The following is a 17573-nucleotide window of genomic DNA, read 5'->3' as shown; positions in this document are numbered from 1 at the left end:
CACAATGAACCCACGCTCGACCCCCTACCAGCTACATCACACACCACAATGAACCCACCCTCGACCCCTACCAGCTACGTCACACACCACAATGAACCCACCCTCGACCCCTACCAGCTACATCTATCACCACAATGAACCCACCCTCGACCCCTACCAGCTACGTCACACACCACAATGAACCCACCCTCCACTCCTAGCAGCTACGTCACACACCATGTAGCACACAGCAACACAAAGGCACTCCTCAGTCGGCAACATAAGCATTGGCCCTGACACACACAGCACACCCCCTATAGACACACTGGCCTGTCTGCCCAGCTCAGACGGTGGAGAAGCTTAGCTCACCTCAGGATGGTAGGTAGAACAGGGATAACCAGGCATCCTCACCACAGGTTTCTCTGTGTGGACAGATAACACCTCACACTAGAGGAGTTGTTGGAGCTCTGGATTAAACCTGCTGCTTTGACTGCAGCAGATCTTCTTCAATTGCCATGTAGACTGGGATCGATGTGTTGTGGTGTACAGGCTGAGTAGTGGCTGTTAAATGCAGGGTTTAGTAGTATCCATACACTGTGTTGCTGACTTTTCTAATGAGGGCAGTTGACAGAGAATGTGTTGGATTACATCATGGCTGCAGGAGCAGAGTTAACATTAGCTAGAGCTGTGGCTGTAGAGAGAGAGAGACAAACAACAGAGAGAGGTGGGGACTGTCATGTGATGTATGTGCTTAGGCATAGACACACACTCATGTATGTGCATGCTCACACACGCACATCATACACACACATACACTTGCTCTCGCTCTCTCTCGCAAACACACAAAGAGACAGCTTTCTCTCTCTCTCTCTCTCATACAAGAGACAGTTCTCACTCTCACACATACAAAGAGACAGTTCTCACTCTCACACACATACAAGAGACAGTTCTCACTCTCACACACATACAAAGAGACAGTTCTCACTCTCACACACATACAAAGAGACAGTTCCCCCTCACTCTCACACACATACAAAGAGACAGTTCTCACTCTCACACACATACAAAGAGACAGTTCTCACTCTCACACACATACAGACAGTTCTCACTCTCACACACATACAAAGAGACAGTTCTCACTCTCACGCACATACAAAGAGACAGTTCTCACTCTCACACACATACAAAGAGACAGTTCTCACACACATACAAAGAGACAGTTCTCACACACATACAAAGAGACAGTTCTCACTCTCACACACATACAGACAGTTCTCACTCTCACACACATACAAAGAGACAGTTCTCACTCTCACACACATACAAAGAGACAGTTCTCACACACATACAAAGAGACAGTTCTCACACACATACAAAGAGACAGTTCTCACACACGTACAAAGAGACAGTTCTCACACACATACAAAGAGACAGTTCTCACACACGTACAAAGAGACAGTTCTCACACACATACAAAGAGACAGTTCTCACACACATACAAAGAGACAGTTCTCACACACATACAAAGAGACAGTTCTCACACACATACAAAGAGACAGTTCTCACACACATACAAAGAGACAGTTCTCTCTCTCTCCTTCTTGCTCCATCTCCAAGCACCAAGCATCAAACCCCTACACAAATCAAATCAAATGTATTTTTATAGCCCTTCTTACATCAGCTGATATCTCAAAGTGCTGTACAGAAACCCAGCCTAAAACCTCAAACAGCAAGCAATGCAGGTGTAGAAGCACGGTGGCTAGGAAAAACTCTCTAGAAAGGCCAGAACCTAGGAAGAAACCTAGAGAGGAACCAGGCTATGTGGGGTGGCCAGCCCTCTTCTGGCTGTGCCGGGTGGAGATTATAACAGAACATGGCCAAGATGTTCATAAATGACCGGCATGGTCAAATAATAATAATCACAGTAGTTGTCGAGGGTACAGCAAGTCAGCACCTCAGGAGTAAATGTCAGTTGGTTTTTCATAGCCGATCATTAAGAGTATCTCTACCACTCTTGCTGTCTCTAGAGAGTTGAAAACAGCAGGTCTGGGACAGGTAGCACGTCCGGTGAACAGGTCAGGATTCCATAGCCGCAGGCAGAACAGTTGTAACTGGAGCAGCAGCACGGCCAGGTGGACTGGGGACAGCAAGGAGTCTTCATGCCAGGTAGTCCTGAGGTATGGTCCTAGGGCTCAGGTCCTCCGAGAGAAAGAAAGAGAGAAAGAGAGAACTAGAGAGAGCATACTTAAAATTCACACAGGACACCGGATAAGACAGGAGATGTACTCCAGATATAACAAACTGACCCTAACCCCCCGACACATAAACTACTGCAGCATAAATACTGGAGGTTGAGACAGGAGGGGTCAGGAGACACTGTGGCCCCATCCGATGATACCCCCGGACAGGGCCAAACAGGCAGGATATAACCCCACCCACTTTGCCAAAGCACAGCCCCCACACTACACCTCCTTCCTCCTACAGAGTTACTGTATCGCAGACACACACACACACACAGAAGAGAAATGTTATCTCAGATAAACTGATAGGATCTGGTGCATCAGACACTCATCCAGACCCAGACCCAACTGCTTATTCAGAGATATCCCACAACCCCCCATGCTGCTCACTCCGCCATGGGCGCTGCCTGCCTCAGTACAGGTAGTGTATCCATGGTTGTAAGAGCACTTACTCTTTTAATATCTACGGTATTAAATGCTGGAGGTGACCTCACCGCCATGCTTAAGCAGCCGGGGAACCGTGGAAGGATGTTGGAGTGCTTAATATTTTCATCACACCGCTGACTTAAGCCCCTTAAGTGCTTTGGCAACAGTTATTCCATTGTGTTGCCAATGAAGCCCATAACACATTTGATTTGGATGAGGAACTGAGGCAGAGGGATGGGGACAGCATTGGCTTTCCGCACACTGCGACAAAACACGCTGGTAGATGCACGCACACACACACACACACACACAGAGATGACTGTATCATAACGCGAGAGCATGTCTAATTGAATACATTAGTGTTGTGTGGAATATGAATATGGTTTGTGACAGAGGGAGATTCATCTGAACTGTTCAGGGACTGGAGCAGTGAGGTACTGGTGGGGGCAGTAGCCGACTCACATTTAGTTCGTACAACACAGCATAACACTGTGGAATGTTTTCCTCCCCAGTGGTTTTGCAGTGGGGTGTTTTGGACTTGGTTATGGTGAGTAACTGCATGCTCGACCTGGCCTAGGGGTGGTCAGTAGTATCCTAGTGGTTAGAGAGGTGGAGATGTAGCCAAGGAAAATGTCACCTTGCAATCCAAGGTACCATATGCTGGTGTGCCCTTAAGCAAGGCATGTCTCACTTCCCTGCAGTCAAATGACCTAGTGGCCTCATGGGTGGAATGTTATTCATAGTTGTCAACATTTCATAATGAAAAAACGTTGTTTTTTGACACTGAACAATCTGGTGTTTCTATGTCAAACGGTTTTGTAATATTTCAGTCTTCTGTGATGTATATAAAGTGTAATATTGGGATGCAAACTCAAAATGTAATACATTTCAACTCTATATCTGACATGGTACAGATGTCTTCTTCTTTTAAGCCCATAACCATGTGTGTGAGGTGTATATTTTGGTTTGAAAGTAGATTTGTTTAAGACTACCAAGAAACACTCTGACCCTGACTTAGCCCACTGCAGGAAAGGTTAACCCCTGAATGCCGGGCAGAGCAAAATATACATTTGTGTTATGACAGATGGAGTAGAAAATGACTAGCCTACTGTGTGCATCTTAGAGGTGCATACATGTATGTCTCATTACTGTGTTAAAGACTGGGAGAAACAGTGTATTTACAGTCTCATCAAGCACTTACTGACTTCAACAGGAGCCACGGTCACATGCTCACAAATGCATGAAAACACGAACATGCTAGCAAACACACACACACTGTTGTAATAACACGCATACAGACACACACACACACACACACACTGTTCTAATAACACGCATACAGACACACACACACACTGTTCTAAGAACACGCATACAGACACACACACACACTGTTCTAAGAACACGCATACAAACACACACACACTGTTCTAAGAACACGCATATAGACACACACACACACACTGTTCTAAGAACACGCATACAGACACACACACATGCAGCCATTATGGACTGTCTTAGTACAGCGACTATAAAACAGGCCATTGGACATAGAGGACCTCTATGAGGTTTGTGTCTCTCTGTCTCCCTGTCTCCCTGCCTCCCTGTCTCCCTGTCTCTCTGTCTCTCTGCCTCCCTGTCTCTCTGCCTCTCTGTCTCTCTGCCTCCCTGTCTCTCTGCCTCCCTGTCTCCCTGCCTCTCTGTCTCTCTGTCTCTGGGTTTCAACTGAGGGATTGTAGGGGAAGAAGGCCTTGCCACTAACATCCTAAACAGATCCAACTATATACCCTGTCTGAATGGACTGCTGGGCGGTAAACACACACAGCCACTGTTCTCTGACCTGAAAGACAGTCATTGTCGCATCCACACCCCAAACCTTCACAAAATAACTAAAATGCTAAATATGCATCCGCGGACTAACACACACACACTTACACACACTGATAGAGAGTGGATGCAGGCAGGCTGTGGGAGGAGAACAGGGGTTATATAAACCAGACACAGACGGACAGATAGACAGCTCACACTACTCTGGGATATACTGAACATATACTGAACGACAGAGGGGAAGAGGAGGAGGAAGAGGAAACAACCAGAAACTAAAGCACTGTCCCACAATATTGACCTGACTGAGGATAGAGAGAGAGAGGGGATGACAAGATAACACAACAACCACAACGAGAGAGGGGGATGAGATGAGAAGAGAAAACACAATAGACTTTGTTTGGATCAGAGGGACAATATCCTTTCCGAGCTACAACGACAGAGAGCACAGAGCAATTTCCTTGGTGTCAGGTTCTGGTGTGGTTGCTGTTAGGGACTTGGAGGTTCCATGCTACTTCAGTGCCAGGGCACACGGTGGGTAGTGGTAGTATTGACAGTGCCAGGGCACACTGTGGGTAGTGGTAGTATTGACAGTGCCAGGGCCCACGGTAGGTAGTGGTAGTATTGACAGTGCCAGGGCACACGGTGGGTAGTGGTAGTATTGACAGTGCCAGGGCCCACGGTGGGTAGTGGTAGTATTGACAGTGCCAGGGCACACTGTGGGTAGTGGTAGTATTGACAGTGCCAGGGCACACGGTGGGTAGTGGTAGTATTGACAGTGCCAGGGCACACTGTGGGTGGTGGTGACAGTGACACACTGTGGGTAGTGGTAGTATTGACAGTGCCAGGGCACACTGTGGGTAGTGGTAGTATTGACAGTGCCAGGGCACACTGTGGGTAGTGGTAGTATTGACAGTGCCAGGGCACACGGTGGGTAGTGGTAGTATTGACAGTGCCAGGGCACACGGTGGGTAGTGGTAGTATTGACAGTGCCAGGGCACACTGTGGGTAGTGGTAGCATTGACAGTGCCAGGGCACACTGTGGGTAGTGGTAGTATTGACAGTGCCAGGGCACACTGTGGGTAGTGGTAGCATTGACAGTGCCAGGGCACACTGTGGGTAGTGGTAGTATTGACAGTGCCAGGGCACACTGTGGGTAGTGGTAGCATTGACAGTGCTAGGGCCCACGGTAGGTAGTGGTAGTATTGACAGTGCCAGGGCACACGGTGGGTAGTGGTAGTATTGACAGTGCCAGGGCCCACGGTGGGTAGTGGTAGCATTGACAGTGCCAGGGCACACGGTGGGTAGTGGTAGTATTGACAGTGCCAGGGCACACGGTGGGTAGTGGTAGTATTGACAGTGCCAGGGCACACTGTGGGTAGTGGTAGTATTGACAGTGCCAGGGCACACTGTGGGTAGTGGTAGTATTGACAGTGCCAGGGCACACTGTGGGTAGTGGTAGTATTGACAGTGCCAGGGCCCACGGTGGGTAGTGGTAGTATTGACAGTGCCAGGGCACACTGTGGGTAGTGGTAGTATTGACAGTGCCAGGGCCCACGGTGGGTAGTGGTAATATTGACAGTGCCAGGGCACACTGTGGGTAGTGGTAGTATTGACAGTGCCAGGGCCCACGGTGGGTAGTGGTAGTATTGACAGTGCCAGGGCACACTGTGGGTAGTGGTAGTATTGACAGTGCCAGGGCACACGGTGGGTAGTGGTAGTATTGACAGTGCCAGGGCACACTGTGGGTAGTGGTAGTATTGACAGTGCCAGGGCACACGGTGGGTAGTGGTAGTATTGACAGTGCCAGGGCACACTGTGGGTAGTGGTAGCATTGACAGTGCCAGGGCACACTGTGGGTAGTGGTAGCATTGACAGTGCCAGGGCACACGGTGGGTAGTGGTAGCATTGACAGTGCCAGGGCACACTGTGGGTAGTGGTAGCATTGACAGTGCCAGGGCACACTGTGGGTAGTGGTAGTATTGACAGTGCCAGGGCACACTGTGGGTAGTGGTAGCATTGACAGTGCCAGGGCACACTGTGGGTAGTGGTAGTATTGACTGGCTAATTGCAGACAGAAGGCAGAGGACTTTGTAGCAATCTGGGGATGACACCACTGTTCTCCTCAATCAGACAGTGTTCAGCGAGGTGTGTGCTGCAGTCCGGTCACCCTCAGTAAGTTATACGCTCTCCGGGCCGGGCCCTCGCCGCTGCTGCATTAGGAGCCGCCAATCAGAACCAACAACCAACTCCACACGGACCGCAGCAGCTGAACTGAGCTCACTGACGGAGCGGGCAGTGAACACGAGACTCAACACAGGGACTGAACATAGTGACTGGAAGCAGCCGTGTGCAGCAGAGAGAGACATTGTGATCCTGTATAAACATACAGAGGGAGGACATACATACACGTTACATCTCTACAGTGGGACGGATAGAGAGAGAGAGAGATGTAGCCTATAGAGTAATGCTATACGTTTGATCCTGTATAAACATACAGAGGGTTGACATACATACACGTTACATCTCTACAGTGGGATGGATAGAGAGAGAGAGATGTAGCCTATAGAGTAATGCTATACGTGTGATCCTGTAGGGTGTTTATATCACACAGGGAGACTGTAGTCATTTGTAAAGCAGTTACCATCACAGTTGGAGACGGTGATGTGTGATAGTGAACCGTGGGAGACAATTTAGCTGATGACGTGTTTGTGTTGTCAAAAGTATCATGTGTGGGGATGAAGCCCCGAGTTGAGAGATATGGGTACAGAAACAGTATAATGACTTGTTTCAGATGGTTTACTCCGATGTGTCTGTCTGGCTGATGTAGAGTAAAGATATTGGTTTGTTTGGTGTTGGGATTCTGGTCTGTGCTTTGCCATTTGAGTGGTTCTAGCCTGTTGGTTTGTATCATTGCTTTGCTCCATTGATTTGATGTTTAGTTATGTAGTCCTACACAGCAGAGCAGCTCGGTTGGCAGACAGTCATTTGGCTAATTGTGTGCTGATAGTTAGTAGCAACGTTGTCAGACATTCTAGATCGACGCTGTGGTGATGTTAGATCGGTGGTGTTTTATCAAAAGACTGCAGCTCTGAAGAATCGTGCGTGTTATGTACTGGTAAAACCCCGGCTTTGTTGTGTGTCACTGCAGCCCTAGTTGTGCTCTGCTGTGCTCTGCTCTGCTGTGCTCTGCTGGTGTTACGACGGCAGTGTTCCTGTGTCACAGAGGAAGCATTGATCAGACAGCTACTGAGGCTCAATACACAATGAGGCCTGGCCCGAGATCTCTCCTCCTCCCCACCCCCTTCTCCCTCTCCCTGCGTGCCCTGCTCCTGCTCTGCCTTGCGCGTAAGTCACACACACTTGCATGTGCAATGCACATTTCACATTTCCTGTTGCTGTAAGATGTTCCTGCTGTAGCAAACTGGCTCAAATGTAAGATCCCTATATCTGTACACACACTGACTCCCCTCACTACATCAAGCTAGATGATCTATCTTTCTTTCACCTCTCAGTGGGATAGTTGTGGCCAACACGTGATAATGGGAAGATCGGGAGATTTAATAAATGTCATGAAAGTGGAGAAAAGCTATAGAGTGAGGGAAATTGAAGACAAGACACTTAGGGACAGAAAGATAGAGTGGACTGAGAGAAAAGCAGAGTGTGAATGAACTCTCAAATCTCTGATGTAGGTGTGAATTTACAATTAGCATTATGTATGAGCAGAGTGCTATAGAGAGGATGGGATTACACCCAGGCTGTAGGACTGGAGAAATGGGGAAACACAAACCAGGTTGGAGGATTACACCCAGGCTGTAGGACTGGAGAAATGGGGAAACACAAACCAGGATGGAGGAGTACACCCAGGCTGTAGGACTGGAGAAATGGAGAAACACAAACCAGGATGGAGGATTACACCCAGGCTGTAGGACTGGAGAAATGGAGAAACACAAACCAGGATGGAGGATTACACCCAGGCTGTAGGACTGGAGAAATGGAGAAACACAAACCAGGATGGAGGATTACACCCAGGCTGTAGGACTGGAGAAATGGAGAAACACAAACCAGGATGGAGGATTACACCCAGGCTGTAGGACTGGAGAAATGGGGAAACACAAACCAGGATGGAGGATTACACCCAGGCTGTAGGACTGGAGAAATGGGGAAACACAAACCAGGATGGAGGAGTACAGTTAAAAGAGGCAAGGGATGAGGCGGGAGGGAGGGCAGGAACCACTGTGGGCAGGAGAGAGACCAGGAGCCACTGTGGGCAGGAGAGAGACCAGGAACCACTGTGGGCAGGAGAGAGACCAGGAACCACTATGGGCAGGAGAGAGACCAGGAACCACTGTGGGCAGGAGAGAGACCAGGAACCACTGTGGGCAGGAGAGAGACCAGGAACCACTGTGGGCAGGAGAGAGACCAGGAACCACTGAGGGCAGGAGAGAGACCAGGAACCACTGTGGGCAGGAGAGAGACCAGGAACCACTGTGGGCAGGAGAGAGACCAGGAACCACTGTGGGCAGGAGAGCTAGTGTTTCCCCTGTCTTTGATCTATGATTAGGATCACTGGTAGCACCACTGATACCATGAATATATCCTGTCATCATTCTATTTGGGCTCAAGCAGCGTATTAATATGCAGAGCTGTTCTGTAAATAACCATGGCTGCAACACGTCCACTTCCTCCAAGCCAATCAAAATCTGGATTGCAGAATTTTCATATTGGATCTACACAGGGACATTTGGTGGCATGGGATGGTGGGAGGGAGGGAATGGGTGACAGTAGAAGAGTGAGAGAATGAGGAAGAGGGATGGAAAGAGAGAGAGAATGAGTTTTTAGCCTTGGCAAGGAGGCTGGGTTATATAATTCCTGCCAATGAAGCAGTTTTGGGTGAGCAGTGAGCAGGAGGAGGGAGACTGGCCAGGTAGAGGGATTGATGTGGGGGGGGGGGGGTGTTAAGACTCTCTCCTCTTGGCCGCTGTGAATCTCCAGCGTGGTATCAACGTGTAATGGGTCTGTACATTTTCCTTAAGCTGCCCTTGTTGTGCATGGCAGTCGTTGCCAGAGCAGTGTTGGACTGTGACGGCTCGTCATAAACACCATGGCTAACCATGGTTTAAAAGGACAGCATACACACTGGTGGAAAACAGAGAGCGGTAAAGAGAGAAGGGATTGGAAGAGACGGACATGGGGGTAATATAGTGAGAGGAGAGTGAGGTGAGTGGATAGAGAGAGCGAGAAAGTGTGAGCTATTTAGAGAGGGATAGCGAGATGAGATGAGCAGAGTGGTAGGGAGAGAGTGAATGGGGTCATGGAAATATGTTGAAGGTCATAAAGAACATGAAGGTCAAAACATAGCTGTGAGAAGGATGGGAAGGATGAACAGGGATGTGAGATGAGGTAGAGAAGAGAGGAGCAGTGAGAAGGATGGGAAGGATGAACAGGGATGTGAGATGAGGTAGAGAAGAGAGGAGCTGTGAGAAGGATGGGAAGGATGAACAGGGATGTGAGATGAGGTAGAGAAGAGAGGAGCAGTGAGAAGGATGGGAAGGATGAACAGGGATGTGAGATGAGGTAGAGAAGAGAGGAGCAGTGAGAAGGATGGGAAGGATGAACAGGGATGTGAGATGAGGTAGAGAAGAGAGGAGCTGTGAGAAGGATGGGAAGGATGAACAGGGATGTGAGATGAGGTAGAGAAGAAGGAGGGAGGATGAGAAGGATGGGAAGGATGAACAGGGGATGGAAGATGAGGGATGTGAGATGAAGAGAAGGAGCTGTGAGAAGGATGGGAAGGATGAACAGGGATGTGAGATGAGGTAGAGAAGAGAGGAGCAGTGAGAAGGATGGGAAGGATGAACAGGGATGTGAGATGAGGTAGAGAAGAGAGGATCAGTGAGAAGAGAGGGGTGTAATGAGGAAGAGTAAATGTGTGAGAAAGAGAGAGAGAAATATACAGAAGGGAGTACAGATAATTGTATGGTTATTCTGCTATTAACTCAGAGGGGCGTAGAGAGAGAGAGAGAAAAAGGCCTGCGATGAGAGAGGAAAATCTGACATTTATTCCATCTTTCTTCCAATTTCATGTTTGTCCTCATGTGCTCTCTCCCAATCCCTCTCCCTCTCTCTCCTTTTCTCCCGGTCCTGAACAAAACAGGATGATTATACTGCAGACTTGAGCTGCAGAACAAATCACATTTAGTGATGGAGAGTGTGGAGATACCCACTGAGTCAGAGAGAGAGAGGCAGACAGAGAGCGGGAGTCTTGCAGAATGGAAGGAAAGTATCGCTAGATGAAAGAAGAGAGACATGGATAGAGGGACGCAAGTAAAAGAGAGTGAATATGCACAGAGAAGAAGAGAGGAGGAATGAGAGATGAAGGTATAGAAGGGGCATGGGGGAGTAGTACAGGGAGAAGGTGAGGGAAAGAGGGAGTAGCTGAAAAGGAAGAGAGGAGGAATGAGAGATGAAGGTATAGAAGGGGCATGGGGGAGTAGTACAGGGAGAAGGTGAGGGAAAGAGGGAGTAGGTGAAAAGGAAGAGAGGAGGAATGAGAGATGAAGGTATAGAAGGGGCATGGGGGAGTAGTACAGGGAGAAGGTGAGGGAAAGAGGGAGTAGGTGAAAAGGAAGAGGGAGGTAATGAGAGATGAAGGTATAGAAGGGGCATGGGGGAGTAGTACAGGGAGAAGGTGAGGGAAAGAGGGAGTAGGTGAAAAGGAAGAGGGAGGTAATGAGATTAAAGGAGAATAGAATACAGCAGGGGGGGAATTATGAGCTCCAAAAAAATGAAATATTGTTTATACCACTTTTGATTAGGGACTTGGAGGAGGGAGAGAGAGAGAGAGAGAGAGATTAAAAAAAATTGTATGTTTTGTATGTTTGTATCTTTGTATGTTGTCTACCTCACTTGCTTTGGCAATGTTAACACATGTTTCCCATGCCAATAAAGCCCTTGAATTGAATTGAATTGAATTGAGAGAGAGACAGAGAGAGAGAGAGACAGAGAGAGAGAGAGAGAGAGAGAGAAAGAGCGAGAGAGAGAGAGAGACAGAGAGAGAGAGAGAGAGAGAGAAAGAGCGAGAGAGAGAGAGAGAGAGAGAGAGAGAAAGAGCGAAAGAGCGAGAGAGAGAGAGAGAGAGAGTAGATTGTAAAGGATTATGTATTATTTATCGTTGAGGCTTTTTTGTGGATTTGGTTGGCAGTGTTAGAATCCTGGGAGAGATGAGTGATAATTTTAGACCAGAGAGAGAAGAGCGAGGAGAGGAGGGAAAATAATTGTATTCTGTCAGCTTTTTCACTGATGTAGAGGCAGCACACCCTGCAAAACTCACTGGTTTACCTGAAGCAAACACTCTCTGACAAGCTTAAACACAGAAAAATGAATTTGCGTATGCAGCTAACCATACACACAGACACAACATAGGGATAGTGTAGTGTGGAATGAATATGTTCCAGTCAGTGGTGGGAGAGTGAAAGAAGAGTTGGCTGCTACTGTGTGTGTGTGTGTGTGTGTGTGTGTGTGTGTGTGTGTGTGTGTGTGTGTGTGTGTGTGTGTGTGTGTGTGTGTGTTTAGGCCTATCTCCATAGAACCTCAATCAACACACATGTTTCTAAGTGACTCGTCCCATCTCCTTTCCACTCCTCTATTCTCCAATGAAACTCTTCCCTTGGTCCATGTTGTTAAATAAAAAACATTCACTTTCATTGGGAAAGACAGCTGTTTTCTTGACTTGTTCTATAGCCTATCGAGACTCAACCTCATGTGAAGTCCCTCTGGCTGCCTGCTAGCCTGTCTCTCCTGTCTTGTTATTGACCTGCAGGGTGTGTGTGTGTGTGTGTGTGTGTGTGTGTGTGTGTGTGTGTGTGTGTGTGTGTGTGTGTGTGTGTGTGTGTGTGTGTGTGTGTGTGTGTGTGTGTGTGTGTGTGTGTGTGTGTGTGCGCGCGTGTCTGTGTGTCTTGAAGTCTCCATGGCGATAACTCAGTCCACTAATCCTACAGTAAGCTACATGCTGAGCCATTCTAGGATTTACTGAGACCCCTCTGTCTTCATACACCTGGCTGTGCTCCCAACTCCCCCCTCCTCTAACCCTCCTTATAACTCAGCTTCACCTTGGGAACCATTTAGGACGCCCCGGATACGGCCTTGTTTATTTATACCTATATGTATTATTTATTTATTTGTTTGTTTATGCATTTTGAAATGATTGGCTGTCTGAGTGCTGAGTAGCTGGCGTAAATAAATGCACGTTTTCAGGGCCTTGGAGAGATTGGAGGGGAGCTCTGATCAGGACCTTTCACTGCAATGAAACACTGCCCCCACTTGGCCAAAAGGGGAACTGACAATAGTATCTTGTTTTATTTATCTGTTTTTCATAGTGTCAGTACACCGCTTCGGTATCGATCGCCTTACATTCTCTCTCAATCTAATTCCATGCATGTGGAGTATTTTATTATGACGACTCTGATTTTAATGGGGTCAGGATTAATACTTCTGCCACGGTGGGTCTTTTCTCTTCTGTAGTCATACTACTGTATAGAAGTCTAGCCCTGCATATTGGTATTCACAAGCCCCTGGTCTACAGTGGAGGGACTATAAAAACTGCAGTTAAAGTGGCAGGGCCCCCATGGGGCCATGCTGAGGGGACCTGCGTCATCCCATATCTCTCTCCCAGCTGTGGTGTTATTATACCGGACCCCCTCTCTGCTCCTCCATTCATTTCCTGGTTTGACTGGTCTGTCTCCCGCCACCCTCGCCTGGTCCCGTTGGCTTGGCAGCCAGGTGCGTGGTGGTGGATGTGTCATGCACAGCGCAGGCCTGCCTGCCTGGTCTGTCTGTCTCTACATCAGCAGCATCGGCGGGTAGCTAGGCCTCATCTCCATTGAAGAGGTGACAGCTGGCGGAGGAAGTGGAAGTAATGGACTCTAATTAGTCCTATTTTCTAGCCTCGGCCTCAAACATCCCACCACTCCTTTCTGCCTGGATTTGTATGTGCTGTTCTATGGGTTTTGATATGAATAACTCACAATGACTTCCCAGGCTGGGCTTCTGCTTGATGTATGGTGCTGCTAGTACAATTAGTGCCATTAAAACAATGGTGGCCAAGTTGCCGGTTGCCAGGGTGATGAGTAATACCAGTCATTAAGTAGCCTAAATAATTGGGATGTCGGTGGTGAACGCTGATGGCCGTGATATGAATCACAATATTGATGTAGAGAATGGCGAATAATAATGACTCCAATTCGTGATAATTGTCCAGGAGTTTTTGGGATGTCCTCTTTATGTCTTTCTCTCTGTCTCTCTGTCTGTCTCTCTCTCTCTCTCTCTCTCAACACTCTCTGTCTGTCTCTCTGTCTATATCTCTGTCTGTCTCTCTCTTACACACTCTCTCTGTCTCTATCTGTCTCCCTTTCCCTCTCTGTCGCTTTCTCTCTCTCTCTGTCTCTCTCCCTTTCCCTCTATCTCTCTCTGTCTCTCTCCCTTTCCCTCTCTGTCTCTCTCCCTTTCCCTCTCTGTCTCTCTCTCTGTCTCTCTCCCTTTCCCTCTCTGTCTCTCTCTCTGTCTCTCTCTCTCTGTCTCTCTCTCTCTGTCTCTCTCCCTTTCCCTCTATCTCTCTCTGTCTCTCTCCCTTTCCCTCTCTGTCTCTCTCCCTTTCCCTCTCTGTCTCTCTCTCTGTCTCTCTCCCTTTCCCTCTCTGTCTCTCTCTCTCTGTCTCTCTCTCTCTGTCTCTCTCCCTTTCCCTCTCTCCCTTTCCCTCTATCTCTCTCTCTCTCTCCAGAGTTCATTCAGTTCAATCCCCACATTATCAATGTTTTATTAAACCTCCTCATCTGATGAACATGCATTGTGTTGCATAAAGGGATTCAATGGATGGAATTAAATGTGGAGTTAGATAAAGGATAAGATTGAAGATCTAATCATGAGTCTGGCTTTCTATATGGTTACTCCCCCTCCCTCTCGCTTACACACACACACACTTTCTATATGGTTACTCCCCCTCCCTCTCGCTTACACACACACACACTTTCTATATGGTTACTCCCCCTCCCTCTCGCTTACACACACACACACTTTCTATATGGTTATTCCCCTCCCTCCCTTTCTATATGGTTACACACACACACACACACACTTTCTATATGGTTACTCCCCCTCCCTCTCGCTTACACACACACACACTTTCTATATGGTTACTCCCCTCCCTCTCGCTTACACACACACACACTTTCTATATGGTTACTCCCCCTCCCTCTCGTTTACACACACACACACTTTCTATATGGTTACTCCCCTCCCTCTCGCTTACACACACACACACTTTCTATATGGTTACTCCCCCTCCCTTTCGCTTACACACACACACACACACTTTCTATATGGTTACTCCCCCTCCCTCTCGCTTACACACACACACACTTTCTATATGGTTACTCCCCCTCCCTCTCGCTTACACACACACACACTTTCTATATGGTTACTCCCCTCCCTCTCGTTTACACACACACACACTTTCTATATGGTTACTCCCCCTCCCTCTCGCTTACACACACACACACACACTTTCTATATGGTTACTCCCCCTCCCTCTCGTTTACACACACACACACTTTCTATATGGTTACTCCCCTCCCTCTCGCTTACACACACACACACTTTCTATATGGTTACTCCCCCTCCCTCTCGCTTACACACACACACACTTTCTATATGGTTACTCCCCTCCCTCTCGCTTACACACACACACACTTTCTATATGGTTACTCCCCCTCCCTCTCGCTTACACACACACACACACTTTCTATATGGTTACTCCCCTCCCTCTCGCTACACCCACACACACTTTCTATATGGTTACTCCCCTCCCTCTCGCTACACACACACACACACTTTCTATATGGTTACTCCCCCTCCCTCTCGCTTACACACACACACACACACACACACACACACACACACTTTCTATATGGTTACTCCCCTCCCTCTCGCTTACACACACACACACACACACACTTTCTATATGGTTACTCCCCTCCCTCTCGCTTACACACACACACACTTTCTATATGGTTACTCCCCCTCCCTCTCGCTTACACACACACACACACTTTCTATATGGTTACTCCCCTCCCTCTCGCTTACACACACACACACACTTTCTATATGGTTACTCCCCCTCCCTCTCGCTTACACACACACACACTTTCTCTATATGGTTACTCCCCTCCCTCCCGCTTACACACACACAGACACACTTTCTATATGGTTACTCCCCTCCCTCTCGCTTACACACACACACTTTCTATATGGTTACTCCCCCTCCCTCTCACTTACACACACACACACTTTCTATATGGTTACTCCCCTCCCTTTCGCACACACACACCACACACTTTCTATATGGTTACTCCCTACACACACACACACTTTCTATATGGTTACTCCCCCTCCCTCTCGCTTACACACACACACACTTTCTATATGGTTACTCCCCCTCCCTCTCGCTTACACACACATACACTTTCTATATGGTTACTCCCCCTCCCTCTCGCTTACACACACACACACACTTTCTATATGGTTACTCCCACAGGGTTCTATAATGTAGGCATGTCTTTGTATTGACTTGCTGTAGTGCCTCTTCTCCATCACCCCATTTCTATATCAATGTTGTTCTTTAAGTTCTCCTTCTGGGCTGTTAGTGTGAAACACACAACCACAAACACAACCATGCACAACTACAAACACAACCACAAACACAACCACAAACACAACCATGCACAACTACAAACACAACCACAAACACAACCATGCACAACTACAAACACAACCATGCACAACCACAAGCACAACCATGCACAACCACAAGCACAACCATGCACAACTACAAACACAACCATGCACAACTACAAACACAACCATGCACAACTACAAAAACAACCATGCACAACTACAAACACAACCATGCACAACTACAAACACAAACATGCACAACTACAAACACAACCATGCACAACTACAAACACAACCATGCACAACTACAAACACAACCATGCACAACTACAAACACAACAATGGACAACTACAAACACAACAACGGACAACTACAAACACAACCATGCACAACTACAAACACAACCGTGCACAACTACAAACACAACCATGCACAACTACAAACACAACCATGCACAACCACAAACACAACCATGCACAACTACAACTACAAACACAACCATGCACAACTACAAACACAACCATGCACAACTACAAACACAACCATGCACAACTACAAACACAACAATGGACAACTACAAACACAACCATGGACAACTACAAACACAACCATGCACAACTACAAACACAACCACAAACACAAACACAACCATGCACAACTACAAACACAACCATGCACAACTACAAACACAAACATGCACAACTACAAACACAACCACAAACACAAGCACAAACATGCACAACTACAAACACAACCATGCACAACTACAAACACAACCATGCACAACTACAAACACAAACATGCACAACTACAAACACAACCATGCACAACTACAAACACAACCATGCACAACTACAAACACAACCACAAACACAACCATGCACAACTACGAACACAACCACAAACACAACCATGCACAACTACAAACACAAACATGCACAACTACAAACACAACCACAACCACAACCATGCACAACTACAAACACAACCACAAACACAACCATGCACAACTACAAACACAACCACAAACACAATCATGCACAACTACAAACACAAACATGCACAACCACAAACACAACCATGCACAACTACAAACACAACCATGCACAACTACAAACACAAACATGCACAACTACAAACACAACCATGGACAACTACAAACACAACCATGCACAACTACAAACACAAACATGCACAACTACAAGCACAAACATGCACAACTACAAACACAACCATGGACAACTACAAACACAGCCATGCACACTTACAAACACAACCATGCACAACTACAAACACAACCATGCACAACCACAAACACAACTTCAAACACAACCATGCACAACTACAAACACAACCACAAACACAACCATGCA

At 47.4% G+C, this 17573-nt stretch overlaps 1 protein-coding gene across 4 annotated transcripts in view; it reads left to right on the top strand.

Annotated features, from left to right (window-relative positions):
• The window catches only part of LOC115120940 (cell adhesion molecule 4-like), a 222131-nt gene that overhangs the window by 147985 nt on the left and 56573 nt on the right, over nt 1-17573 (top strand). The window contains exon 1 of one of the 4 annotated variants that reach the window (XM_065008028.1): nt 6475-7817. The exons of the other annotated variants lie outside the window; for them this stretch is intronic. Coding sequence (XP_064864100.1) covers nt 7736-7817 — 82 coding nt within the window. The 5' untranslated portion in view covers nt 6475-7735. Of the gene's footprint in view, nt 1-6474; nt 7818-17573 lie in introns of those variants that run through there. 4 annotated transcript variants of the gene reach the window in all.

This window comes from Oncorhynchus nerka, linkage group LG3 (assembly GCF_034236695.1).
Source record: "Oncorhynchus nerka isolate Pitt River linkage group LG3, Oner_Uvic_2.0, whole genome shotgun sequence".
Taxonomy (NCBI): Eukaryota; Metazoa; Chordata; class Actinopteri; order Salmoniformes; family Salmonidae; genus Oncorhynchus; species Oncorhynchus nerka.
Note: the sequence above shows the minus strand (reverse complement) of the source record. Positions and strands in the feature narration are given on the sequence as shown.